The sequence below is a fragment of the Marmota flaviventris genome, chromosome 5 (assembly GCF_047511675.1).
Source record: "Marmota flaviventris isolate mMarFla1 chromosome 5, mMarFla1.hap1, whole genome shotgun sequence".
Lineage (NCBI taxonomy): Eukaryota > Metazoa > Chordata > Mammalia > Rodentia > Sciuridae > Marmota > Marmota flaviventris.
Window position 1 is genome coordinate 3899548 of NC_092502.1, and position 12047 is coordinate 3911594.

Here is a 12047-nt window from a genome sequence, read left to right on the forward strand (position 1 = left end):
GACCCCTCACATGTGAGAACACACAGAGGAAAGTGCAGGAAAGAAGAGGATATTCCATGAATGGAAGCCAAAGAGAGCAGCCACCTAGGCTTGAATTCAAATAAAATGACTAATGCTGAAAGAAAAAAGAGTTGAAGTCCTGTATTTATACAGGAGATGATTCAGCAGGAGAATAAAACATATCCAATATATAAAGCAACACTCTTTGCTGTGAGGACAGAGACAGCAGTGTAATAATGACAGGCACCTTCAACACCTGCCTTCAGCAATGGGAACCTCAACCAGACAGAAATCCAACAGGGCAGCCCTGGGTTTAACTGCACCTGAAACCAAGTGGATGCAGTGGGCAGGCAAGAACATGGCCCCCAACGTGTTCTTATCCAAAGACTCTGGCATCTACCCAAGGAGATGGTGTTAGACCAGGACACAAATAAAAGACCACTGACTCCAACTAAAATCAAATTAAAGCAAGCTTATTATTTCAACCAGCCAGGCTGCCTCTCCCAACAAAAAATGCAGGAACAAGATAGCACTGCAGCTTTCTTGTAGCCCAGCTTTATAGCGCAGAAAGTTACACAAAGGGGGGTCACAGATAACAAAATTCTGAGGAGCATAACACTAATGCTAGTTTACATTTTTGCTGGCCCCGACATCAGAATTTATGAAGGTCATCAGAGCCTCAGTGAGGGTCCTTATCTTGGCCAGGGAATGCCAAGATTTATGAAGCATCATTGAAGTTTAGAGAAGGCTGCTATCTGGTCAGAGAGAGCCAGGCATGGGTGAGTTCAAGGCATGGTCAGGCATTACAAGCAAGATCAGAATTTGCAGTAATTTATAGTAAAGCCAAAATTAGATTTTGGTGTGGCGAGATGGCTCCCAATTTTAAGAGGGAATCAGACTGGGCCTATCACAATAAAATTTTTACCTGATTCACCAAACACTGCACAGAAATACCTTAAAAGGTAAAATGGCAAAGTGAAAACAAAATCAATTGAAAGAACACAAAATCAGCAGTTCAATAGAGCAAATAAACTAGTAACTTGTGATGATAGCATGAGTACATTTTGGGAGGTGCCATTTCAGTAAATCCCCGTGTTGGAATCACATAGCATGTGTCTTGCCCAGCCAATTTCTGAAGGCCCCCTTGACATCTTTATTCCTCACGCTGTAGATGAGGGGGTTCAGCACAGGAGTAAAGATGGTGTAAAATGCAGAGACTACTTTGCTGTGGCCCACTGAGTGGTAGGACCTGGGTCTCATGTAAATGACCATGAGGGTGCCATAGAACATCCCTACCACAACCAGGTGAGAGGAGCAGGTGGTTAAGGCTTTCTTTCTGGCTGCAGCAGAATGCATTCTTAACACAGCAGCCAGGATGAGACTGTATGAGACCACAATGAGAGACAGAGGGATCAAGAGCATCAGGATGCAACAGATGTACATGAAAAACTCAAAAACAGTGGTGTCTGCACAGACAAGGCGCATCAACGAAGGTGCCTCACAGAAGAAGTGGTCTATCTCCCTGGAGTGGCAGTAGGGGAAGCTCAGAGCGGCACTGGCTTGCATCAGCCCATCAATTCCTCCCAAAAGCCAGGAGCCTGCTACCAGTTGGGAACACAGCTTGTGGCTCATGAGAACATGGTAGCGCAATGGGTGGCATATGGCCACATAGCGGTCATAGGACATGGCTGCCAGGAGGAAGCACTCTCCCCCTCCCAGAGTGAGTAACAAGAAGATCTGGGAAACACAGCCAGCAGGAGAGATGGATCTGGAGTTCAGCAGGTAGTTGGCTGCCATTTTGGGGATGATGGTGGAGACCAGCATCAAGTCCATGAGGGAGAGCTGGCTGAGCAGGAAGTACATGGGGGTGTGAAGTCTGGGGTCTGTGTGGATGAGCAGGATCATCAGGATGTTGCCCACCAGGGAGGCGATGAAGGTCATGAACACCAGAGAAAACAGGACTTGATGGGTCTTTGTGTAGTCAAAGAGCCCCAGGAGAATGAAGTTCATCGCTGTGGGGTCAGTGGAGTTCTCCATGGCTGTGGGCAACCTGGAAGGCAGGAGAATGTCTGAGGAATTTGGCCTGGTTAAAATGAGGATCTGGAACTTCCTTAAAATGGCTTGGTCACCTGACAGAAAGCCTTATCCTGGAGGCCTAGTTATTTAATTTTCTTCTCTCCAGCAAAACATTTTCCTTAGCATTCACGGATCATAGCTGCCAGGAGTTTAGTATATTCTCAATTCCAGCTAAATTAGAAAAAATGTATACACGGCCTTATACAAGGCTCTCTCTCTCAGGCTGCAGCAGAGTGCTAGTCTGAGAAGGCTGATGCGTGGCCTGTGATTGCCAGTGTGATGCCTTTCATGTCATCCTGGCCCAAAGAAGCCATGTTGTGTAATCCCAGGTTTCTACATTGGAATATCTCCCTGTTGGAGGGCTTTTGAATTCATGTAGATTAGTGGATGTTGCACTCTCTCTTGTGATTGTAACTTTTCAGTTTTCTCACACTTGTATTTAAGGGAGTTTCTGGAGATTTCCTTCAATGCTAGGATGAATTGAAATTTAAAATTTAAATAAGCAATCTAAACAAAAATGTATAACCACTGAAATCAGACTTTGCTGTTTAGGAAAGAAAACATGACTAAATTTCTCTATTCCACAAAGGCAGGGGTGTGCCCCACCACGCCCACCTCCTCAACTGGTCACCACTTCTCCTCCTGATCAGGAGCCATTGGTCAGTACAACACCCTCCGGGCAACTGTCTTCCACATCTAGTAGGTACTCAAAGAGCTGCTATGTTAGACTGAAAATTCCTATTTAAAAAGTTGATAATTTCTTAGAGGAACTTAAATAACATGAAGAAACAAACTGCTACTTGCAGGCTCTCACACTTAAGTAATCCTAGGTTCTTACAGGCAGGAGACAAGCGCCAGTCTGTTAATTAAGACTGGTCCAAACAAGCTTCTTCACATGAAGTTAGTGTGGATTACGAACAGGACACAGAGCCTCTCTGTTAATCATAGAGATGGCTCTCTTGTAACTGAAACCTCCAGATGGCGTTTCTCTGCCATGATGTCCTGTATGGGTGAAAGGCTCTCTTCTCACACCTCAGTGAGATTTATCTTCTCCTTATAAATTTAAGTTTGTACAGAGAATAATAGATTAATGACTACCAATAAAAAATGCATGGGTTCAGTCATAATCTATGTGTAGCAGGCCATTTCTGATTCATTTTTTTCAATTTAATTAAAACCCAAGATAAATTTTGTAAGTTGGCAGCACACCTCTAATAAACACTGCAGCTATAGTGACTAATGTAGTATGCCAACAATGCTCTTTAAATTTAAATACTTAGATGTTCTTGTTATCAAAACAGCCATTGTTCTAATTATCATAATATTTAATATTATTGTTATAATATTGAACATATCACTATCATGCTCTCTTAATTGCATATGTATGTATATATACATCCAGTTTACCAATTCTTAATCACTGCTGCATCAGTTAGACATTATGCATATAGCATATTATACTTATAAATGCCTGGTAACTCTCTAATACTCATATTGTGATCTAAGTCCTTTATATGTGGTAAGAGTTTCTGTAGTAATCAATCTTAAATTGTTGCCTTTATTCTTTGAGGATAAATGAATCCCTTACTTTCTCACTATATTCAGCTGTCAATCTTTTTCAATTCCTGCAGCTGTGATGTTGTTAGGTATTTTCAGGAGCAGTAATAATTTGCCAGTCATAATACCTACTGTGAAAATAAGTTTTGAGTCACATTTCCCAAGATACGAAGGCAGAAACTGTTCTACTCCTTGACGCCTGGATTAATCTGCAAACTCATTTTAAAATATTTTTCTCTTCTTTCTATTGAAAATGCTTCTTACACATCTTGTTATTTATACACAATTGCTTTATTTTATCATTTATATATATTGTAGATATCTTCCCTGAACTATTTTATAGAATCCAAAATTTTATAACACTATTTAGGACCAAACTTTGCATTATATACACCCATGTTGGTGGACTTACATGCTGTTACTCATATGTGGATGGGCTGCATTATGTGAGTAGCTTTTCAAATCTGAATGTTCTGCATAATTTTGGGATAAAGGTGCCACTGATTGCTATGTAAACTATATTCATAATCACTGTGAGTTTGGTATTGATTTTCACTGTTAGCAAATAGTGCTCTCATATATCTCAGTCTTACAAATGCACTGGTCCAAGCTTGTCTTCCCACTGCTTGGTGTGGATGGAAAGGCTGTGCTCTGTGAGTGGCTCAACCACAGATGAAGGAGGGCTTGCTGTGGCTAAGCCAGTCAGCACAGTGTACTGTGGACAGAGGTGTGATTATGGGTAGCTAAATTAGCCTGAGAGTGGAAGGAAAGCATCCAAGTCCTGCACAAATCTACTCAGAAAAGGTGTGTGAGATGTGGGGCAGGTCACCAGCCCCCTGAGACATGCCCCGGCAGGTCCCAGACTTGGGAGAACCTCACACTGCCCTGGAGGCTTCCAGCCCTGGCTTCCTGCTGCTGTGGATTCACTCTCTGACCCGTGTTTTATAAAAGCAGCAACAGCTGTGCTGACACCAGCTTCCTACAAAATCTGCAGAGCATAAAATACTTCAATGTAATTTGCACTCTCTATTCATATGTGAAGAAGAAAATCATTTGACACTAAAAGTATTTCAAAACATTTTTGTGATCTGATGAACTTTTCACTCACTGAACACTCCTTTCTATTTAAATTTCCACATGAAGTATCCTGTGGAATGTATGCATATTAACAAGTGGACACCGAAAATCCAGAAATTTATGTGAGTTGTTAAGACAAATTCTAAAAATTAAAGAACTAATATGCATTTGTCTTCCTTTCCTTATCTCAATAGAATCATTTCTTTTAATAATGTGCATACAGAAATACAGATTTGTGGTCTGGGGACTTAACCTTAAAAATCTATATATCTTACCAGTAGATGGATAAAATTAGGAAACTTAAATCAATATTCACCTCAACTTTATTCTGTACAGACTGGACAGCCTAACAATATGTATTAGGACAGTATGCACTTCTTCCATTGTTTGGTTATTACAAAAGAAAATTCATGCAAAAACATTGTAGCATGCATGACCCTTCAGTTCCACAAATATTGCCCATAATTATTAGGTTTGGAATATTATTACAATTGGTCATGAATAGATACTGCCTACCCAAATATTTTGGAAAAATAAATAAGTACTTTAGGATTATAATATTGTGTGTGTGTGTGTGTGTGTGTGTGTGTGTGTGTGTATACTTAAAAGACAATACTTTCAACATCACTTTGGACTCTGAACTTTGTCCAAGTTTCATAAATTATTTCAATATACAACAGTCCCACAAGAGCACTGCTAATTTAATCATTGTAAGGCTATTGTGCCCTTTCATTATTAGTCTTGAAATTCTTCATAAATTAGCAAATTAATTTTAATTAGTAAAATTAATATACTTAAAGAATTGAATTAGTAAAATTAATAAGCTAAAGAATTATTTTGAGTTAATATATCATGGATATTTTCATGTACACTATAATTTTCACAAATTTTTTTTTTCAAATTTGGAAGCATTAAGTCAAATGATAAAATCCTAGAATGTGTTCATCACAAAAAAAAAAAAAAAAAAAAAAAAATAGATGTTGTGGCCAAATGAGTACAATTATGTATGCCTCCATACAATTAATTTCAAGAAACATTTGTGGGGACAAAGAATTGTCAGTTCGCTGCCCTTTTCCTCTTATATTGAAAACAATGACATCCTGCTCTTGATTATTTCCAAATTACATAAGCTTTGTGATTATGGAGAGCTCACTTCTTACATCTACAGTGTATGTCCACCCACTTCAGTGTGGCTCCCCAGAATGAAAAAAAGCTACAATCTTTCCACCGAAGGTGCATGTCATGTATCTTGCTGACCAATACAAAGATTTGTCCTGAATAGGGTAGTTTTCTTCAATCAATCACAGAATTTGCCATAAAGCACCTTTCACTAGGTCTCCCAAGGACAGAGTGGTAGCTCACTTCCAACATGGATGATAACAGCTGTGGCAAATATCGCCCTAAGCCCCACTTGATCAAGGATTGTCTTATCAAATGTTACAACAGATAAATGAAGCAGACTGTGCTTACATTTGAGAATTGCAGATGTAGAAAGAGAGTATTTAGAAAATGTTTTTTTTTTTTTTAATTTCCTGAAAAATCAAAGGGAAATATTTGTTCTTAAACCAGAGAACATGACTCTAGAATGCAGGCCTGAGAGAGTACTCCTAGGTTTCCTGATTGCCAGATTTCATTGCAATTACAACAGTGTCAAGACTCATGTACTGAATAAATCAAATAACATGAAATAAATAATGGACTTTCCAAGGCTTAGTCTGCTCCAAGGATAAGCTTTCTGGCAACTGACAAGTTAATTCAAGTAGGGCACACCACTGTGATAGTCATTCTCAGCAGATGCAGTGCCCCACACACCCTTATTGCACAAAGGAAGTAGGTGAGAAATACTTTATTAATTTACCACAAATGAAAACTCTTTGACTATAGGAATGCTGACCTAATCCATGGGAAACAGTGGCTCTGTCCCCCTTGTAGTTTTAATCACTAGCCAACCCGTCAGTGTGTTGCAGTGAACCCCCCATTCCACAGGAGTGGGTTGAGGGCAAGCAGGTGGGCTTGTGCATGACATTATTACTGGTTTCTACTATGGTAGTGACAGGTCCTGAGGGTTAGGCACACCTGTCTACAGTCGGTGTTTTAAAATGTGGATAGAAACCTTACCCCAAAGTCATAAGGAAAACACAGGAGTGAAGATAAAGTGATTAATCTGTTACTGTTTCCTAGTCAGCGCTCACTTCATCATAGAAACCACTGCTCTCATCTACTCAAAAACTCCCAGATTTAGGTGCACAGGTTTAAGTGAGAGGATTCACTGCATTCATCTAACCCAGAGCTGAACCTGAGCATCTCTCACTGCTCCTGAATTCCCCATCACCAATATTTTTTGCCAAATTTCAACTTGATAAATTGAAATCATTTAATGTAAGCATAGAAAATATGTAGTCTCTGTAGAAATTGACAGGTCTAATACAATTACTGTATTTATGCACAAACATTCAGACTTCAGTTTCTCCTGATACTATGCACTGCCTGTTGGAATAGCTTACTATCAACTACACTGTGAGAATTTTAAAAATATAATTTGTTCATTAACATGGGGTGAAAATGTAGAGCTAACCTTGTACCTGGAAACAACCTAAAGGAAGGAAAAGCACCTTGAGTACACTGAAGTTGTTGCTTCTTTAAGTTCCTTTTCAATAGACAATGAGAACTATTATACAACTATGAAATTGTTACCAGGGAATCCATAGTGACAGTCACAATGATCATGATATTTGACAGAGGTAACAGTTATGTTTTGCAAATTTTACAAAATGTGTTTGCAGAGAGTAAAAGGAAAGATAAGAGATTATTGGATGAGATCAAGATACTTTAATTCTTGATTTTAAAATTAGGTACAGGCCTTAAAAATATGAAAAAAAAAATTACAGCAATGTAAGCTTTAGAGAACACTACCTCTTTCCAGCACTCAGGCTAAGTCTTGGTACTGACCTGCCTCCTGAGCAGCCACTGTGCAGGGCCCGGAGCTCCCAGGCTCTTGCCCTGGACTACTCTGTACTTGTATAAAAGGCACTGTTGCTTGTGTAAAATGAGAGGCACCCATCCAAAGTCCTAGAGCACCTTACCATCAGGCTTAGGAAGTCTCAACAGCAGCATGTTCAGTAGGATGGGGTGACAAGACATTTTCTCTTCTTATTAGCTCAATGCAGATGATTCTCAAATCCCAGGATATTGGATCCCTGAAGCAAACTTCCTGCAGGGCTAGTGCACTGTTATTACCAGGATATGATTCATTGAAAGGAGGCAGATTTCCAACAATAAATGAGATGGTAATTGTAAATGAATTCTCTCTTTACTGGGAATGCAATCCACTCTGTTGTCCTGTACTTTAGCAATATCCATGTGTCAATAAAGATCTGAAAGTTACAGAGGATAGAGTGTCTTAGAAATACCTTGCTCTAAAATATGTTATTTTAAAGTGGAAAACAAAATTTGGACTAAATGTTACTCAAGAAAATAAAAAGTTGTGAAAGAAGTAATTCAGATGAGAACAAAATAAGTCAAAGTAAAAAACAAAATAGTTAATCTCTGATTATATTATTTTTATTTTCTTGGAGTTGAATTTGTACTAATTACTTTTTCGTTTGACTTTTATACAAATAATATCTAGACATTTTCACAACACATAAATATGTTTCATTATTTTATTTTAAAATTAAGACCTTTGCAAGCTTGCCACATGTCTTCCCTGAAAATTATTATAGTTTTATAAAAATTCACCAGTTAAAGATAAAACATATAGTCTCACCACCTGAAACATCATTTTTGAAATTCTATTTTTACCATTTTTATCTAATATTTTATATTTTAGCAGAAAATGTTTCTATAAAATTTCAGATTCTCAATGTCATTATTCTTCCAATGGAAATGGAAGACTGTGTTAAAGGGTTTACTCTAGGGCTGGGGTTGTGGTACAGTGGTAGAGTGCTTGCCTAAGATGCATGAGGCATTGGGTTCTATCCCTAGCACAACATAAAAATACTGAACAAAACAAAATGCATAGTATAACCAAACATGTAAGTTTTATTGTTTAAAGTAAAATGAAAGAGGATGAAGATATATTACACAAATACACAATTAGTAAAAACAGTTCATCTTCAGCCATTGAATTAAAGTGAGTGTTTGAAAATACACAACAAACAACTGAATATATAATTTCATTTTTTCCTTTTATACTAAATTTAATATAGCATTTTAAATGTCATATATGGTCCATGAATGAACTACCAAGTTGGGCTCATTGGGGAGACTACATGCTTTATTATTTCTTTCCAAGAATAAAAACATACAGTTAACAAAATTTAAAAAAAAATCAGACAGTAAAATAATACAAAAATATAGAACTTTCACAGCAATCAGGGGAAGCCAAGCTAAAAACAAAATAAGTTACCAAAACACTCACTAGAAGTTCTCAAAAATAAAGTCTGATAACAATGGATGCAAAAGAATCTTGAGCACTGTGGTGGTGGAAATGTCATATTAACATTCTGTTTCAGCAAACAAGTCAAGAAAAAGTTCACCATCCATCTACCTAAATAATAGTTATTAAAAACAACAACAACAACTTTTGATCCCACAAATAACTTTAATTTCCATAGATCCAAACTGAACATAGTCCAGACATCCTCCAAAACACATGGGGTAACATACTGTGACATTTTAGACAATAGAAGACCTGAAGGAATTAAACGGGGTGAAGAACTGGTGAGAGCAGAGTTGCAGAGGAGTCTTTGAACTGAGAGAAAAACACAGGATGTAGGACTATTCATCATGGGGTTCGAAGGACAAGAATAGAACAGGCCAAACTAAGCAATGGGATAAACAGCAGTCCCATGGTCTTTCTTGAGGGTGCTTCACTGGTGGTGGAGGGACTTGGGAGGCTGGAGCATGTAGCCTTTCTTGATAACAGTGTGGAGTCTTAGGCTAGTATTTATTGAAATTTCTTGAAAGAAAAGGCTGGGTTGTGAGCATCCTACTTCTTAAAAAGTATACCTCAGTTGAAACATAGATAATAATCCCAAAATTGCTGGAATAGTGAATTCACTTTTTGAGTAACAGTTCATTAAAACATGCAGGTTTATTGATAAGTAAAATGTGGGGGGCAGATCCAAGGGAATCCAATTGTTCTCCCTTATCTCTGGTTTTGTGCACCATAGACTCAGTTACCTGCAATCAACAACAAACTGAAAACTTAAAATTAAAAAATCCAGAAATACATAATCCATAAGTATAGAATCTGGTACAGCAATGCTCCAGTCTGAACTGAAAAGATGAACCTCTCCACTTAATGAGAAAAGAATTATAGGCAGAGGTTGCAGAGATCTTTGCTAAGAGTAAATATACATGTGAAACTGCAAAGAAGGAAAAAGAAAAGCATGCTACTTTTGCTCTTGAACCTCAAGTTGCAAAAGTTTTGGCCACAGCACTCAGTGTTCAGCTAAGGTCAACAATGTTTTCAAAGAGAGCATCAGTGGTTCCAGGTATCCCCTGGGCAATGTGGATTGTGTCTGTAATTCATAAGGAGGGTTCCCTGTAATTACAACTCTAAAAATCCCACCAGTCACTCTGCCCAACCACAAAATCTGGGGCAATGTAGTGTATTGTTAATAAAGCCTCAAGGCCACACACTGGCCACACACTTTCTCAGGGTGCCCTTGACCTCGCTGTTCCTCAAGCTGAAAATGAGGGGGTTCAGCATTGGGGTGAGAATGCTATAGAAGGCTGACACCACCTTATCGTGGTGAGCTGACCTGTAGGATTTGGGTCTCATGTAGATAAAAATGGCAGCTCCATAAAAGAGCCCCACCACAGCCACGTGTGAGGAGCAGGTGGCAAAGGCCTTCTTGCGGGCTTCTGTGGAGCGCATGTGGAGGACAGCAGCCAGGATGAGACTGTAGGAGGTCAGGATGAGGCAGAAGGGCACCAGGAGCATCAACACACAGCAGATGTACATGACATTCTCAAAGACACACGTGTCAGCACAAGCCAAGCGCACCAGTGTAGGGGCCTCACAGAAGAAATGGTCTATCTCTCATCTCTTGCAAAACGGGAAGCTAAGGGCAACAACTGCCTGCATCAGCCCGTCAGCTGCTCCCAGGAACCAAGACCCCGGACCCCATGGTCATCCTCAGACACAGTGGCCAGTTCATGAGCATGGGATAGCGCAGAGGATGGCATACAGCCACATAGCGGTCATAGGCCATGGCTGCTAAGAGGAAGCACTCCCCACCACCCAGAGTGAGAAGGAAGAAGATCTGCAAGCCACAGCCAGCAAGGGAGATGGACTTGATTCCAGTCAAGTAGTCAGCAGCCATTTTAGGCACAGTGGTGGAAACCAGCATGGCGTCCATGAGGGACAGTTGGCTCAGGAGGAAGTACATGGGCGTGTGGAGCCAGAGGTCCCACTGAATCAGGAGAATCATGAGAGCATTGCCCACTAGAGCCATAAAAGCTATTGTCAGAACCATCCCAAAGAGAAACTGTTGGGCTCTGGAGTGGCCCAAGAGACCTAGGAGAATGAAGTCGGAACTGGTGTTCCCACTTTCCATGATTTCAAACAACAGAAGAGACACTGTCAGTGGAAACATAGGAGAGAGATTAATTTTTTAAATGCCCCTTGTTATTTATATCCTTCTAAATAATCACATGTGTAATAATGAAACCTATTTCAAATCTTTCATCTCTTATTTTTCTTCTTGTTTTTATTTTTGGTGCTGGGGATTGAACTCAGTGGTGCTTGGCCACTGAGCCACATCCCCAGCCCTGTTTTGTATTTTATTTTGAAACATGGTCTCACTGAGTTCCTTAGTGCCTCACCATTGCTAAAGCTGTTTTTTAACTTGCAATTCTTCTGTCTCAGTCTTCCAAGCTGCTGGGATTACAGGCATGTGCCACCACGCCTGGCTTCATCTATTTTTTAAGCATGTTTAAATCAAGATAAAATTAACTTAAAGGTTTTTGTTTTTTTTTTGTCATTTTGAAGTTTCACATGATAAATGCCTCCTAGGTTGAGTGTTGATTAATTGGCATACCAAATCCTAATTCTTGAGAAGTTGCAACTGACATACCAGAGAGACTTTTTAGTTACTTGGTGCCCAAATAAATGGGTGAGCAGGAAATGGTGTACATGTGTCATTCATATTGATGCTTTAGTCGTGTCCTGCATGATCAATATCTTAGAGATGAATTGTCCATATCTTACTTTCAAAAAATTATGTACTTAATAATGAAGATTCCAAATCTAAAACACGTGAAAATTGGTTAAACTTCCAAAATCATGATGTTTTCCCTGACGCTGACTGAATCTGGAAAGCCTTTTC

General features: G+C 39.2%; 1 protein-coding gene and 2 pseudogenes across 1 annotated transcript; all 3 read right to left on the reverse strand.

The window, feature by feature from the left end:
- LOC139705830 (zinc finger protein 431-like) overlaps positions 1 to 12047 on the reverse strand; it is a 175623-nt pseudogene that overhangs the window by 126409 nt on the left and 37167 nt on the right.
- LOC139705803 (olfactory receptor 2T33-like) lies at positions 1102 to 2037 on the reverse strand. Its single transcript, XM_071612717.1, has one exon. The coding sequence runs from the start codon at positions 2035 to 2037 to the stop codon at positions 1102 to 1104; it is 936 nt and encodes a 311-aa protein (XP_071468818.1).
- Positions 10343 to 11276, reverse strand: LOC139705804 (olfactory receptor 2T33-like; annotated as a pseudogene).

What these genes read in the sequence shown, in the direction of transcription:
- LOC139705803 (XM_071612717.1), bottom strand. Translation starts at nt 2,037, where the DNA reads ATGGAGAACTCCACTGACCCCACAGCGATGAACTTCATTCTCCTGGGG.